Below are 16,621 nucleotides of genomic sequence, written 5' to 3' on the forward strand. Positions count from 1 at the left end.
ACAGGTCCGGGAGTACCTCCTGACTCCCCCCGCCCCTCCTCGCCCATCTCCCCGCTGTCAGTCGACTGTTTCCCGGCCGAGTCTGCGTTCTCGCCCCGCTGCTGCCACCACTGATCCCCGAGGAAACCTCGCGAACATGGCGGACACAGCCAGAGACCACCCGCCGGACCACACCGACTTCCAGGAGCTGGAGGACGCAGAGGACCTGTTCCCGGAGCCGACCATGGCTCAGGAGGTGAGGCCCGAGGGAGGAGGTGGTGGAGGCCGAGGGTGTGATGCTTCCTTCGGATGGGAGCTGAGGGAAGTGTCGATCGCTGCTGCTGCTGCTGCTGCTGCTGCTGCTGTTGCTGTTGTTGTTGTTGCTGCCGCTGGTGTTGAACTCGACTGGCTGGTGAACGCGGTAACATTGGCGTAACGGTGCTGCAGCGACGGGAGCCGCCGCCAGGTGAGCGTCAGGTGTGTTTGCACTGAGTCAGGTGAGAGTCACGCAGGTGGAACACTACCGCGCCTTTATCCAGGAACCCTCGCGCTGGAGCCCAGTGCTCTGCTCTCCGAGATCCGTCCGTGATTCATTCAAAACAGCACATTTCTGAGACATTATGACCACAGCTGGACCAGACCCCGCGGTGGAGCAAAGAGGAAGTGAATTCTCATGTTCAAAGTGTCTCAAAGTTCTGACTCAAAACTGGAGTCTTTGACGGCCCAGGTCCAAATGACCTTAAAGAGATGACTCAGCAAAGTTAGCAGAACTGCAGCAGCATGAATCGATTAGCAATTCATGTTTGTGAAATGATGAAGTTAAAGCTCAGCAGTCTGAAGTCAGGACGGTGAAGATCGTCTGCAGGGGCGTTTTAAAGGCTTCAAAAATCTGTTTTGTGGATCATTGCAAAGTTATGTCATGTTTGTGTTAGAGTTTAAGTCATTCATATTCATTTTCTATTTTATTCTCCACACGTAAAGTATCTCAGAAACTAGAGGCCACTCAGCAGTGTTGAGGAACTTGACTCATATTTTATTATTTTTAAATTGTTGTGAACATAGGGGGCTTTTTTTGTAGTTAAAGCTCTAATTCTCTGCTGTTGATTCACTCAGTATTTTTCTAAATTTAAAAAGCGTATCTTGACCACTGACCACCAGAGGCCAGAGCATCAAAACTGAAGATAAAAAACAAGCTAATGTTGTAAAATGCATTGAGCTATTTTCTAATTGTTATCAACTAGAATTTAAAAAGCGCGTCGATCCGAGAGAAAGGTCTGGACATCGGCAAAACCAGAGGAGGAGGAAGAGAGGTCGGAGGTCACCATACATTCTTGTGTGAGGAGTGTATCAACATGAAAACACGCACAGAGGATGTCACACACACACACTTCTCAAAAGTGCTGACTCTGCGTCAGCAAGAGGGAACTTTTGAACCGTTGCGCATCAGGATTCTATCAAAGTTGTGAAATTGTAACTGACAGATTTTGTGTGTGTGTGTGCTCACTCACTCATAAACTCCTGGCAGTATTTTAACTGACACGATGATCGGACTTGGTGTGCAGCAACACCGATTCAAGGCCTGCTGCTGTCCTTAGATGTCGAGCTCCTTGCTGACTTCTGGATTGTTTTGGAATCCAACTGCCCCTGGTGGTTCACTTATGAACCGAAGTTCCTCAGCAGAGTCAGGGGACGGACATGTGTGTGCATCACCTCCTTCCTCTCTGTCCACTCAGCAGAACGTGTTTCTCCAGAAGTCCTGAAACACGTGTCAGCAGTTATTTCACAACCCTCGCACCAGCCGGGAATCGAACCTTCTGCCCGACTGTCTCTGACCCACCGGCGCTGTCGGAGCAGCTGCTGCTTCCTGGACTGCGGGCAGGAGGAGCAGCAGCTCCGGCAGGATGGATGGCGCTCCGCAGAAAGTGTGGCGTCGGCAGTCTGCCATGCAGATGTGCGTCACCAGTGCAGATGTTTTAACATGTGACTCTTGTCTCAGTCTGGACCCGCCAGCCTGCCCACCGAAGACCTGAGCTGCAAGACCAACGGACCAAAGCAAGACTGTCTGTTCGACGACGATGACCCGGAGGACCTGTTTGCAGGTGGTGCAACACAATACACAAGCGTCACGCACAAACACAACCGTGACCGGAGCCCCTGCTTTCAGAGCCCACCGAGGAAGTTTCTCTGGACAGTCCCGAGAGAGACGTCCTGCTGTCGGACGGCCCGTCGCCCGCCATCACCCCCATCACCCCGCCCACCTCCGTCCTCGCCCCTCGCCTCGGGCACGAAGACATGTTCACGCACTCCTCCTTCGATGAGGTAGTCATTTAATAAGTTGTGTGTAATAAGCAATAAGCGTCGACACGCTTGTGAGAATAATGTGTTTGTTTACGTCCAGGTGGAGGAGGAAGAGGGAGGAGACTCTTTCGACATCAACATCTCCGTGTCGGACCCTGAGAAAGTGGGTGAGTTGTGCTTCAGTGAACATGTTTGTGTGAACACAGAGATGAAGTCAACCCAGGGGTCGTGTCTGAGAAGAGAAGGCCTCTCCAGTTAGGAGTCCTTGGTCAGGAACCGACTGAGAAGCACTTGGTCGCAGGGCTGCCGACAGACAGCTGAGAGTCATGTGTGTGGCTTCGGTGTGTCTGAGGGTGACTAAAGGAAGAGCAGAAACTGTGAGAGAGGATCGGATTGTTCCGCTCTTAAATGTCCCGTCCTTGTGAACTCAAAGTTTTTTTTTAACGGTCTAATCACATTGATCTTTTGAACATCAACACCTTCTGTCTCCTGTGATCCAGGTGACGGCATGAACGCATACATGGCCTACAAGGTCACCACCAAGGTGAGTAACCGACCTGCACCTGTCGCTGTGTAGACTCTGAAGGTTTTGAGTTTATTCTCAGATGTTTATTTCTGAGAATCTTCAGATCGGAATGTGCACTCAAATACCATGCAAATGCTTTTGAACCTGGACGTCACGTGTAATTCCGTCTATTATCTCCACCAAGGAGGTTCTGGGTTCAACAACGTTGTTTTGTTGTGTTCAAAATTACTTGAAAAATGATTAGATCTGCATGACATTTTCAGGAACTGGGACAAGGAACAAACAGTTCAGTTTTGGAAGTAATCCAGATCCGGATTTATTTATTTTGCAGGATACTTACAGTCTGTGGGAGACTGTGTTGAGGGACTGAAGCTGTTTGGTGGAGTCTGTCTGTCCTAGTTTTGTTTTGTCAATGACTTAAAGGTGTTACATGATTAAACCTTCGTGCTCAGAGTGTGACAGTCGTAACACCCAACCAAATTATATTGACAAGACATGCGGTTGATCCATCAGCAGACATTATTTAAACAAAGTGGAGAACAGAAAATTAAAGAGGCTGTTTGTGTTTACTTAGTGAGTTATTATTATTGTTGTTTTTCCCTGTTTTTCATTTGGCATTTAGCTCCTTTTACTTTTATGTATATATATATATATATATATATATATACAGTGGTACCTCGGTTCTCGACCACAATCCGTTCCAGACGGCCGTTCGAGAAGCGAATTGTTCGAAATCTGAATCGATTTTTCCCATTTCAATGAATGGAAAAAGAAAGAATGCGTTCCAAGCCTTAAAATAGGCTTTTGTAGGAGTGAATGTGGAGTGTCTGCTGCAGGTGCGCTGTTCGTCTATGTGTGTGGCCGCTGCATGTGGGAGGGGTTGCCGAATGAGTGACGTCTCTCCAGAAGTGAAGAGGTGCCCGGAGCGTGTCCAGCTCTGAATGTGTGCTTCTGTGCAGTTTGGCTGCGACAAAGTCATAAACCAAGTAACGCTCTGTCCCAGACTCGCCTCATCCCTGTCCGAGCCCACAACAGGACATCAAACCCTGGAGTGCGCGCTCCAGCCTGTCGAGAGAGAGCACGTCCCCTGTGACACTCTACCACGGTCCAGTGCAGAGACAGGAAAGGTTTTAAATGTAGCTAACGGGACACGTCTGCATACACAGGCTGCGTTATACACAATAACAAAATGCGAGGTGGGCCAGCAGATCGGTCCGCGCACGTTATATTTTTCCGGCTTTTTCCCGGGGCATTCCAGTTCTGGATTTTCGTTCGAATTCCGAAGCAAAAAAAATCTAGAAATTTTATTTATATATATATATATATATAACAGTTAAAAGACCTGCTCTGTGAAACGAGCTGTCCTGCCGTAGTCCTGTTCCTCTCATGACTGTCACCTGTCCTCCCTCCAGACATCCATGTCCATCTTCAAGCTCCACGACTTCTCTGTCAAGCGGCGTTTCAGCGACTTCCTAGGCCTCCACAGCAAACTAGCTTCCAAATATCTTCATATCGGCTACATCGTCCCGCCGGCGCCCGAGAAAAGCATCGTGGGTGAGTGTGTTTCCTGTCAGCGCTCCTCCACTTCCTGTTGGTCTGACGGGCATGTCTTCTGACCAGGGATGACCAAGGTGAAGGTGGGGAAGGAGGACCAGTCTTCCAACGAGTTTGTGGAGAAGAGGAGGCTGGCGCTGGAGAGGTAGGGTTCAGCTGGAAGGTGTTTCATCTCTGACCTGACCTGAGCCCGGACCGTTGTCTCGGTTCTGAGGGTGGAAGGTGATTGATGATGGTGACGCTTTGATGAGAATCAGAGTGAGTTAGAGTCCGATCAAAGGTTCCAGACTGTTCCAGAGTCTGAAGAACCTCAGGTCCTCACCGTCTCTGAGCAAACAACTGATGTAGCCCAAGGACACAACATCTGCATAACTGCCACCGTAGGTGTGTGAACAAGTTTGTGCCTCAGTGAGTCATCAGATGCGGATATTAAAGCCAAGACATCTGTTGCAGACCAGAAGGGAAAGAGTTGTTAACTGACGGAGACTTGCTGAGCAACCAACAGTTGACCGAGTCCCAGTCATGTTGGGAGGTTATTGGATGTGTTGATCTAAAACGCACGTTTTAACTTTAGTGTCAAACAGATGGTCAAAGTAGAGATAAGAAACTCAACAGTCCATCATTGTTGGAGGTCAGGTCGTGGGGGCAGCAGCTGCAGTGAAGAGGTCCAGACTACCAAAATCAGAAAAAGACACGCAAAAACTACATTTTAAGTTCGAATGTGAAAAAGGGAATAAAGTGGATGATTTATTGATTTATTTGCATGATTTATTTATGTTTTATTAAACTTCATCAGGTCTATAAAGTGATGAGTGGGCTTGAATTCAAGTTCAAGTGTGTAAATGTGTGCGCCCTTACACACACACACACCACCACACACTGAAGGTCAACCTAGTCTCCACTTTACAGTCTGAAAGGTCAAAGCACAAATATTAGATACATCATTATCACAACACGTATGTTTATACCAGCAACATGTGTGTTGATCCTGCCTGTGTGTGTGTGTGTGTGTGTGTGTGTGTGTGTGTGTGTGTGTGTGTGTGTGTGTGTGTGTGTGTGTGTGTGTGTGTGTGTGTGTGTGTGTGTGTGTGTGTGTGAGATAGAGAGAGAGAAAGGTGCGGCTGACATTCTGCTGCCCTTTGCTGATGCTGCTTGACTGACAGGAAGGTCAGAGTGAGACAGTTACTGCAGCTCAAAGCAGCAGAACTCCTCACTGATGGACAACACACACACACACACACATATATCAATTCATTAGCCACCAACTTTTGAACAAATCGCGAAGCCTCCGACAGGTGACGAGCTCCTGCCTCGGACCAGTTGTGTCTGCTCCGATCGCTTGTGTGCGACGTTAACATTTACTCATCAGCAACATTTGCACTCGTCAGTCACCGAGGCTCAGGTGGCTCTCCAAACAAGCCTCCTCCCGTCTCCGTGACGACCGTCAGTGAGGCCTTCTCTGTGTTCCAGGTATCTGATGAGGACGGTGAAACACCCGGTGCTGCTCAAGGATCCTGACGTCATGCAGTTCCTGGAGAGTTCGGAGGTGAGAGCGATTTGCTCGGATGACGAATGATGACTCAGCGGATGGGGAAGTAGATCTGTGCGCTCCAGTGTCTTCTATTTGAGTGGAAGTGCTGTGACAGCACAAACTTCCGCAGGTGTGCGTGGAAGCTTTGCCTTCCTGATGTGTGTGCCACGGAATTCACTTTCACTTGTTCACTTGTTGTTGAAGGTGTTGTGCAGTGTTTCATACATGCGTGCACACAAGACATCGCTCATGCCGCCCAGGGTTCTCCAGTGTGAGTGAGTCGCAGACATGTACGTCAGAGGTTAGGGATGTGTGGGCAGCAGAATTGTACCTGAATTGTGGAAGATAAGCTACAGGCTGAACAGGTTTGTTGTTTTACATGCGTGCACCCAAGTTTGTGTCATGTTCACAACATCTGTTTTGACAGCCATGTTTTGTCTGTGAGGTTTGCGTGCAGGAGACGTGATCTGCGACGCCAGTGTGTGGCCTAGGTTTCCACACTTAATACGTGTGTGAGATGGATTCACACAGATAAGGTTTTATACTTGTGCAGTTTCATATTTCTGCTAGAGGTTTGGTTTGCGTCCACCCTGACATTCTGTACGTGTGCAAACAAGTTCAGGACAGCGGTCCACACCGATGTTCAGGGAATGTTGACCGTCCTTCTTTGGTTGTCTTGGAGCGAAAGATATTCCTTGTATGTGCGACTCGGTGGTAAAAAGGAAGCTCACTGTTTAGACTCGGGTGTGAAAAACTCGTCCTCGTCTCTCAGCGAGGTCACCGCGGCCAATAAAAACTGCCTCTGCGGCGATTCCTGTTCCTCCGCCTGGTCTAAATCCTCCGGTGCGGTCGGTCCTGTCAACCCCCCTCGTCCTCTCCCCGCTCCACCCCAGTCTCCCCCTCTTGTTTGTGGGATTGAGTTAGGAAAGTGTTTGGGTCCAGAACAAATGGCCCGGTGTCACCGATTTAACAGATGAATCGCTCGGACGCTTGACCGAGCGTGTCGCCGCGGCCGCCGTCTTAATGAAACACAACCAACGTGCGGCGGGGGAGAGGTGTGGGGGGGGGAGTAATGCGGCTGCAATTGAAACCTATTTCTATTACCCCCCCTTCTCATTTAGCCGTCGGCTGGCCGGCCCCGGGGACCCCGCCGTCCCTCCGTTGCTGAGCTCCTGGTAAATGAGATCGGGGGGCGCATTTGTAGGAAAATCCCACACGTCCGGCACCAAAGTAAACTTTGGGAGAATTAAGAGAAATGAGGGTGTTTGTAGAGCAGCGTGAGGCGCGTCAGAGTGGAGCCATGTGACCCACAGCTGATCACAGGGAAGCATTTTTACACTGTGGAGGGACTCGAACCAGGAGACCATCCCGTGCCGGCGAGACCCGATGAACACAGCTTTTTCATGTTTGTCCTGATGTGTGTGTGTGTGGGTGTGTGTGTGTGTGTGTGTGTGTGCGTGTGTGTGTGCGTGTGCGTGTGCGTGTGCGTGTGCGTGTGCGCAGCTTCCCCGGGCCGTCAGCACTCAGGCTCTCAGCAGCGCTGGACTCCTGCGGATGGTGAACAAGGCGGCTGAAGCCGTCAACAAGATGACCATCAAGATGAACGAGTCTGACGCTGTGAGTCCCAGTGTTGGTACCACTAACACCCGCTACTGCAGCAGCTTGTAGTACAACTTCTACAGCTGATATCAATGCCACTGGTGGTACTACCACTTCACTACTTGCACTAGTTACTGCTGACTTGTACTGCGTGCTAATGCTACTACTACTGTGGGACTGCTACTCTTGTTCATTTAGATGGTACTTTACTAACAACCAGTTACACTGTTACTCCACTGCAAAAGTTTTTTTCCCACTTATACTTGAAGTTACCTCTGCTTATATAGTATTCATGCGAGCAGCGACTAATGTGTGTGTGTGTGTGTGTGTGTCAGTGGTTTGAAGAGAAGCAGCAACACTTTGAGAATCTGGACGTTCAGTTGAGGAAACTTCATGCGAGCGTGGAGTCACTGGTTTGTCATCGAAAAGGTGAGGGATGATGTCATGGTGATGATGTCATGGTGATGTTTTGATCTTATTCCCGGCCCGTCTCTTTCAGAGCTGTCCGTGAACACGGCGCAGTTCGCCAAGTCTGCGGCCATGTTGGGGAACAGCGAGGACCACACGGCGCTGTCCCGCGCTCTGTCCCAGCTAGCTGAGGTGGAGGAGAAGATCGACCAGCTGCACCAGGACCAGGCCAACGCTGACTTCTACCTCTTCTCAGAGCTGCTGGGTGACTACGTCAGGCTCATCACTGCGGTCAAGGTACCGTCCCACACATGGCCCTCCGGTGGTCACATGTTCACGCTCCTGTTTCCTCTTGTGTGTTTGTGAGCAGGGCGTGTTCGACCACCGCATAAAGACATGGCAGAAGTGGCAGGACAGTCAGATCCTGCTGCAGAAGAAACGAGAGGCCGAAGCCAAACTGCAGTTCACCAACAAACCTGACAAACTCCAGCAGGCCAAAGAGGAGATCAAGGAGGTACCAGAGCTACACGCTCAGATGTTCACACTCTGATATGAGTCCAGATTAAAGTGTTGAGTGTCGACCCCACCAGCACCGCCCCCGCTGACATGCACTGTCCAGTAAAACAAGCGCACCTCCACTGCTCAGTCATGTGAGAAATGTTTTCGGGATTTTTCATCTCCAGACTTCACGTGAAGTGAACACGACGAGCAGCCGGGAGAAGAAAAGTACTTTATTAGAGCGCCTGTTGAAGCTGTCACTGCGCAATTTCACCCTCAGTGCAGTCTGTCAGGCAGCAAGACACACACACACACACACACACACACACACACACACACACGCACGCTGTGAGCCGGCATGGTCGGGGGTCTTCACATTAGTGCAGAAGAGCTGTCAGATGTGGGGTTTTGGAAGAAGAAGGGGGAGTTTTGGGGGAGGCTGTCAGAGGCTGCAGACCAGGACAGTCCACAGTAGAGTTACAACCAACATTTATTTCTGCGCCCCGAGTTTTGCTGCCTGTCAGGAGCCTGATTTGGGTTCACGTCCTGACAACTGTGGAAGAGAAAACACGCTGAGGTTTTTGTTTCTTCCCCGCCGCTGCCGGGGCGTGGTTGCAGGTTAAAGTCCGGGTGATGGGCTCGTGTTCCAGTGGAAACTTCTCTTTATTTCAGTTTATGTCACCACATGTTTAACAACCTCACATTTGCTTCCTATTTTAAAACAGTCTCTATTCATATTGAGTGAAAGGCTTGTGCGCGTGCATTGCATTACTTTTATTACATAATTAAATGAACAATATTTTCTCCAGTTTAGATTTTAATAAATGACAGTCATTATATCTAATAGTGCAGCACCTATTAAACAAATTTAAAAACTGCGTTTTGAGGCGCCCCCTGTAGGCGAGCATCATGAACTGCAGCACTAAATGCTGTCAATTCATCTAATATTTTCGCAGTATTTTTGTGCAAAATGTAATATATTTTTCATAAAGTCCAAAATTATTATATTTTATCCTTATAATTAAATAATTGTTAAATCTGTTTTTTCTTTAAATTCTGTATTTTTCTTCAAATCCTGTATTATCATGAAGAACTAAATATTAACACGTCATTTTCTCCTGAGTTCTTCATAAAGTTAAATCTGTGTTTTAATGGAAGAAGGGTTTACTTCACCAGTGTGTTATCCTCCGTCGGGGGGGTCAGCATCCAGCTGGGGACACTGGGGTTGTTGCCGTGTTGGGGTCCTTCTTTTATGCTTGGAGTGAGTGCACATTCTTCATGCCTCTTAAATTCTGATGCGTTTTCCTGCCATGCTTCCCCAAAACCAGGAAATTGAAGAGGTAGGACCCGCCTACCTGTCTGTCTGTCCGTCCGTGTGTGGATGCGTGCCCGTCTGCCTTCTTGTCTGTCTGTCTGTCCCTGTACCTTGTCAGACTCCCCTTCACATCGTCTCCATGGCTTCTTTCTCAGTTCAGTTTTTCAGGTCTCTGTTGTTGAATATGTTGCTTTGTTGTTTGTTGTTTTTTTTTGCTCACCCAGAGTCGTCCAGTTCACTAAACAAGACATGTTTCTTGTTGTGTGTTTCAGCTGGAGGGGAAAGTCCAGCAGGGCGAGCGCGACTTTGAACAAATCTCCAAAACCATCCGTAAGGAAGTGAGCCGATTTGAGGTGAGACAGGCCCCAGAAACTTCTGTGGTTCGACTCGAGTCTGATGAGCGACACTCTGACCCCACAGAAGGAGCGAGTGAAAGACTTCAGAAGCATCATCATCAAGTACCTGGAGTCGCTGGTCCAGACGCAGCAGCAGGTGACTCACACTGGTTCGGAACACGGTCACTTTCGTGTCCTGACTGTCAAACATCACTATCAGTAGGACGTTTCAGGTGTCACTCGAAGCGTTGCCCTCTAAATCAACAAAAATAATCAACAAAAAAAGTGTTTCAATAAAAAATATTCCACCGAAGAATAGTAGAAAATAATCTTCATGTGGCACTGAAGTCATACACACTGGAAAAAAGTGCCTAAATGGAGATGAAAACCCTTGTTCTGAAGAAGCCTGTCTCTGGTGTCTTCCAGCTCATAAAATACTGGGAAGCCTTCCTGCCTGAAGCCAAAGCCATCTCGTAGACGCCACCTCCCATCATGCGCCTCTCACACCGAGCTGCTGACGGAGACGAGCGGCGGCGAGGCGGTGCGTCAGAGCGCAGCCACTTCCACAGCAACCCGACGCAGGCGCTCGTGGACATGAATGTTGTTTCCCAGACTGACGCCGGTGTTGGTTCCCGACGTGCCAGTCGCCTTCTTTTCCCCCGCCATCGCGACGCCGCTCGTCTGGAAACATCTCCTGCCATGAGGACCCGAGTGAGGGCTGTCACATAACTCTGATTTGGTCCCGGAGTGAAGCGGCTCTACATTAAGCTAACAAAGGCTAAACAAAAAATCATTTCCATTTGTGGGAGGAGTTTTTATGGCAGGACTTTGTTTCCAGATGTGATCAGCTTCTCTTTCCAAAACTGCTTATTTCCTTTCTTTTGTTCTTTTGTTTTCACTCGTGATGCTATCAATGCCAGAATGCTACCGACGACTCCAGTGGAGCGCCACCTCGAGCTGTGAAACTGATCCGGAGTCAGCGGCGTGAACCGCTTCGTCTCTGTTTCTACTTCTGTCCTTTCAAAATAAGAGTCTGCTTTTGTGTTTCTGTTGCCGCATGATCGCAAGTGAAGGCAACGTGTTTTGTGTGCGAGTCGATGGCAGCCAGGAAACGTCCGCCCAGTCAGTCCCGTGAACTGGACACGTGACTCATGACGTAAACATGAAGGTCATTTAAAGTCGCATCATCTGACATCAGCAAACGTACAGCTCCAGAGTTTCCTCGCGTTTCCTTGTGTGGCTCGTCGAACTCAACGTTTGTGTTGCTGCTTCAGTTGTGTGTGTGTGTGTGTGTGTGTGTGTGTCAGTGTCAGTGGACAGATCATCCTGCTGCTGTTGTAAATACTTCTCAGAGTCGTCAGATTATAATCCCAAATCCCTTCTGTGATCATCCTTGCTCTCACTGATTGAAAGCTGGAATTTCCTGAGCATCTTTTTGTATCTCTGTAGCTCCTCCCTCCATCCTGTCCTTCATGTTGCTCCTCTCCTCTTCACTGACGCGCACTTTCTCTCCTGATGATGCCTCAGTTTGTTTTGTTGGGACATTCCTCGAGTGAAGTTTGGTAATTTCAATAAAAGAATGTATCTCCCACCACCCTGACTTTCCTCTCCTTCCTCTGAGCCAAGGTCGGGTTGCGGGGGCAGCAGCTGACGTCAAGACGCCCAGAATTCTGTCTCATCTGTGAAGTAAAACACAGCTTTTATAAACAGAAGGTGATGGGTCCTGGTGCTGTGGGAGGGGAGAGGAGGTAGTGACTCGTGGGTTAATGAGGTCACCCAAGCAACTCTCTCCGTGTCGGTAACAAGGTTTTTGATCTGTGAGGCTTGTTATCTCTGTGAAACACTGACTCGCTTTCTTGCGCTGAAATTACCCAGCAGCCCTTTCAACCACAGAATAATGTGAGCCAGCCGGCACCCGCAGACTAATGGAGCATCAGTTTCCCGCTCCACCTCCGCCAGCGAAAATGTTCTCTCCGACTCGCCAATAATGTAGATGTATTTATTGTGGCGGCAGCCGCTATCGCTAACACTTTAGAATAATGTAGGCGCGTCTGTCACACTCCGGCGCCCCCTCATTTTTACCACCAACGGGATAATGTGGGATCATCGATTATCTGGGCCACGGATGCTAACCGCACCATCGCCACCCGTTGGGTGAAATGAGCGTCAAACTTAACCGGGATGAAAGTTCATCTGGTTTGGAGGAAGGTTTATTGCTTCACAGCTTGTTAATGTTCCGGGCAACTTTCTGTGGCGACAGAACAAGGTGCAACCGCGGCCAGAGATGAAGCAGGCGCCGATAAGAGTGTTGTTGTGGCGTCACCTCCGTGGTCTTATTTATCATATCTACAAATGGTGGCGGGATACAGTGACCCTGCTGATCTACGGCCTCGCCGCCGCCTGATAAGGCGGGTAGTGGAGGAGCGCGCAGGGAGGCACGCTCCTACTGTAATTATTTCTGTGCTGTCAGAGTGGAGGGGGCGCTGGCGAGACACACACACACTCCACCAGCAGATTCAAATCTGCGCAAAAAAAGAAGAGCAACACAACAGCACAGAGACAAATATCAGCAGCGCGCTGCGACAACACTGAAATTGGACCAGTTTGTCATGCAAGCTGACACACACATACACACTACACGCACACACACTGGTGGGAGTTTTCAGTGTTTACTTCTGAACTCTCATATATTTTAGCACAAGTCGATTTCTCACCTAAAATATGTTTTTAAAAGTATAAAATGAAATAGATTTAAAATGTATTGCTTTGTGGTTATTACCATGTTATTATCGAATTGGGAGCAGTGCTTCTTCCCTTTGATGTGTGTACATGCAGTGCACTTTTGGGGGGATCAAGATGGAAGAAAGGGTACACAAATAAATAAATAAATACTTGTATTTTTGTCAGGTTTGTTTCTAAAGATGTCCCCATTTATTTACATTAGTTCTGGTCACTGGTTACAGGCAGTAATACCATGGCGGCAGAGTGGTCAGAACACAACGCCAAGGCACTTAAGGTTGTCATGACTTGGTGAGCACTGATGGACCTCAGGTGTGACACAGGTCTGGTTGTGTGCTATCAAATGATGACACAGTGAAGCGTCAAACATGGGGACTCTGCCCAGAACCTGATGGTGTCTGGGACCCCCTCACTGCCCGGGACCTGATGGTGTCTGAGACCCCCTCACTGCCCAGAACCTGATGGTGTCTGAGACCCCCTCACTGCACGGGACCTGATGGTGTCTGGGACCCCGTCACTGCACGGGACCTGATGGTGTCTGAGACCTCCTCACTGCCCGGGACCTGATGGTGTCTGAGACCCCGTCACTGCCCGGGACCTGATGGTGTGTGAGACCCCCTCACTGCCCGGGACCTGATGGTGTCTGGGACCCCGTCACTGCACGGGACCTGATGGTGTCTGAGACCCCCTCACTGCCCGGGACCTGATGGTGTCTGAGACCCCCTCACTGCACGGGACCTGATGGTGTCTGAGACCCCGTCACTGCACGGGACCTGATGGTGTCTGAGACCCCCTCACTGCCCGGGACCTGGTCAGGTCTCTGAAGTTGCTCTCTCTCAGCCTTAAGTTCTTGTGTTGAACCAAAACCCTGCTCTCTGAGCTTGTGTTTGTCTCTGCAGGAAAAAGTGCGGCGCCTGCTGTTCCTGCGGCGCCGACACTACATCTTCTTTAAGTCACTTCTGTCTCTCTGTTTTTTTTTAAAGGATCCTTAAAACAACATTGATTGTTTCCCACAACGACTTCCTGTCGTCGTGCTAACGATTATGCAGATGTGGCACAACCTTTACGTTTGACGGGCGCGTCACCCCCGGGGGGTTGCGGTGACACGGCGCCTGGTGCCTCAGATACAACTGACGCCCGTCTCGCTCCTGGCCTCCTCCTCCTCTTGTGACGCACACTGCAGTGCTTCATCTGTCTCAGCTAGAGACTAGTGTAAAGTGATATTTAAGAGTAAAAGTGGTGCCATGTCTGGTGGTGCGGTCGTCCACCGACCGCCTGCACCTGGAGAAGGTTCCAGCCGACACTCCAGGAGGGTCACATGCAGATGGTTGCTCCATGAGACTGACAAGGGTTTTCTGCCTTCAGATAGCTTTGTTTTTTTCACGTCACCTTTCATTTCTGCTGCTGCTTTTTTTCTTTATCTATCTATAGATTTATTTTTTAATTCAATCAGTTTTTACCCAGCAAATTTCCTATTCTTTCTATACTCCATTTAAAATTCATGATCCTTTTATTTTTATTTTCGTCAAAAGCCAGAATTTTTCTGCCACAAGAGGTTTTTATTAGTTTTCCTTTTCATCTTGTCATTTAAAAATGTCAAAAATAAACAAGTATAAGTGTGGAAATATAATTACATTTTAAATTTTTTATGCTTTGTGTGTGAAAAAAACAGGATTGTGTAAACCAGAGTTTGAACAACCTTGAACCTTTTTAGTAACTTGAAAAGTTGACCAGCGATATAAGTCTGAAATGAAGTCTCCAAGTTAAGTGGTAACCTGTTGGCAGTTGTGGGTCCTGGTCCTGAGGGTTGGGACTTGAGCCAGTATCCTGGGGTCGTGTCCCACCTGGTTGACCTTCCACGGGTCCAACAGGTTGAACTAGAGTCAGTTGTTGTGAGCAGGTGGGACCAGAGCAAAGGCGGGGCAGCGGCGCCTCTGAAGCCTCGGGTCTTCCAGTCCTCTCACGTCCATCTGATTTATTCTGTCTGCTGATTGGCCGCCGTCACTGACAGCTCCCGTCCACATCATATCTCCACTTTTCCTCCTCATCCTCTCCACATCATTTTTCCTTTCATATTAAGTTTTTTTTCCCTTCCACTGTCCCCCCACTCCTCCCCGCCTCCCCCCCGCCTCACCTCCTCGAGGTGCCAGTGGATTTTATTTGACAGGAAATATTCCAGCCGATATGCTTGTAGATCTCCGGCCCTGGCAGACGCCATCGATCCGCTTCATTTGCATACATAAATCTATCGGCGATGTGACACTTGCCAATATTCCGGGCAGCAGGGGGCAGCGGTGCTGAGTCGGCCGGGTCACATTATCATCGGTGATGGAGCTTTGATGAAGTGTGACAGCGCTGCTCAGCCGAGCGGGGGAGGGAGGAAAGAGGGGTGGCGGCTGCAGCGGGGGGTTCGAGTCTGAAGGAGAGACCGACTCGTTCCTGGCTCATCTGGACCATGATTCTTCAGCTCTACACTGAGACTCTGGTGGATGACAGAGCGGGACCTCTGAGAGAGACGTGGGCTAACGGGACCATTCGGTCATGGGGTGTCTCGTCCTTTAATACTACTACTACTACTGACGGTTTCATCAGTCCACTAGTTGTGACGGTGAGAGGAGGGTTCACCGAGGCCACAAAACCATCGTGACGCAAAACCATGACATTATGGGACCATTTGACGGAGGACACATACCTTTACTCCATATTTTAGAATTAGAATTAAAATCAAAATAAAGTGCAAATGCAAATATGCAAAGCATGATTGACATACATTTTTAATTTCTGTTCATTTATATTCTGTACCCATCGTATACTGACAAGTCGACCTGTTGTTAAAGCAGTTGGTGACAGTTAAAATGAAAGTTGGTTGCTGCCTTATATCTGAGCTTAGATGTTTTAGTGTGTGTACAGATCAACACGTGGGACTCTCCATTGTTTGTGTTTATTTTGTTACCGGAATGTTCTGAATCGACCTCTGTGCTCCACTTGTTTACATGTTTTTGTTTATTCTGACTTGTGTGAGGGTGTGTGTGAGGGTGTGTGTTGCCTCATTACCTGGCAGCGCTCGTGTTGTGTGAACGCACCGTGACAACCGGCTGCTTTGGTATGCAGGAGAGCGGCGGTGATGGCGGCGCAGAGTTAATAGCTCTTCTGTGGTGAAGCTCTGATCCTTCACCTGCGGACACACACACACACACATCTCTGAAGCAAACAGCGAGTGGCACAATTTAATGAAGTTCTGTTCTTTAAAGAAGCTGGCAGCTTGCCGGGATGAAGGCCGCGTCTCCTTCAGCTCATCTGTTTCTCCCATCGGCTTCCGTGATCCGATCGATGAGCCCGCTCTCTCGTGGCCTTTTCGTCGTTGTCAGTCGCTGCCCGGGGATGCAAATCCCTCTCCGAAACTAGGCTGACACTTCATCCTCCCGTCTCTGGAAAACGCAGACGGCACAGCAATAAACGGGGTGAAGTTGTGGACCCTCCACAGAGAGACCTTTTCTGTCAAAGTTTTCTCTCTGACGGCTGATGAGACGGGGATATGGAGGGACGCGGGCATCAGCAGGACTCAGCAGAGGCTCTGGCTGAGGCTCCTCAGGTGAGCTGAGGTGAGGAACTCGGCCACAGAATTTGGTCTGCAAGTTCACTGACTTGACCGTGGTTCTGCCCAAAGTACGGGTCTTCCTCAATGACCTCCTCATGACCGGAACAGGTTGCAACACTAGCTCCTGTACTAGCTTGTTAGCATGAAGTCTCCAGTTTCTTCTGGAGCCAAAATGGCCGCAGCTTGACAAACTTTAGTTCAGAACCACGACTCACAAGTCACCTCCAGGTCGCCAGCAGCA

The 16,621-nt window shown here is 49.2% G+C and overlaps 1 protein-coding gene across 1 annotated transcript; it reads left to right on the forward strand.

Moving 5' to 3' along the window:
• On the forward strand, window positions 1-11,627 carry snx2 (sorting nexin 2). The gene is made up of 15 exons (XM_053870725.1): window positions 1-235; window positions 1,976-2,078; window positions 2,144-2,298; window positions 2,378-2,444; window positions 2,778-2,821; window positions 4,216-4,357; window positions 4,424-4,502; window positions 5,828-5,903; window positions 7,392-7,505; window positions 7,823-7,916; window positions 7,987-8,192; window positions 8,266-8,409; window positions 9,981-10,061; window positions 10,129-10,200; window positions 10,470-11,627. The coding sequence occupies exons 1-15, from the start codon at window positions 137-139 to the stop codon at window positions 10,518-10,520; spliced, it is 1,527 nt and encodes a 508-aa protein (XP_053726700.1). The 5' UTR covers window positions 1-136; the 3' UTR covers window positions 10,521-11,627.
• Window positions 11,628-16,621: the final 4,994 nt, after the last annotated feature.

Source organism: Synchiropus splendidus, chromosome 7, assembly GCF_027744825.2.
Source record: "Synchiropus splendidus isolate RoL2022-P1 chromosome 7, RoL_Sspl_1.0, whole genome shotgun sequence".
NCBI classification, from domain to species: Eukaryota; Metazoa; Chordata; class Actinopteri; order Syngnathiformes; family Callionymidae; genus Synchiropus; species Synchiropus splendidus.

Bases quoted from the DNA above. Each gene is read 5' to 3' on its own strand.
- snx2 (XM_053870725.1), top strand. From the start codon at position 137: ATGGCGGACACAGCCAGAGACCACCCGCCGGACCACACCGACTTCCAG. The intron at 2,445-2,777 runs GTGAGTTGTGCT...CCTGTGATCCAG, and splicing joins GTCGGACCCTGAGAAAGTGG to GTGACGGCATGAACGCATAC. The intron at 10,201-10,469 runs GTGACTCACACT...GGTGTCTTCCAG, and splicing joins TGGTCCAGACGCAGCAGCAG to CTCATAAAATACTGGGAAGC.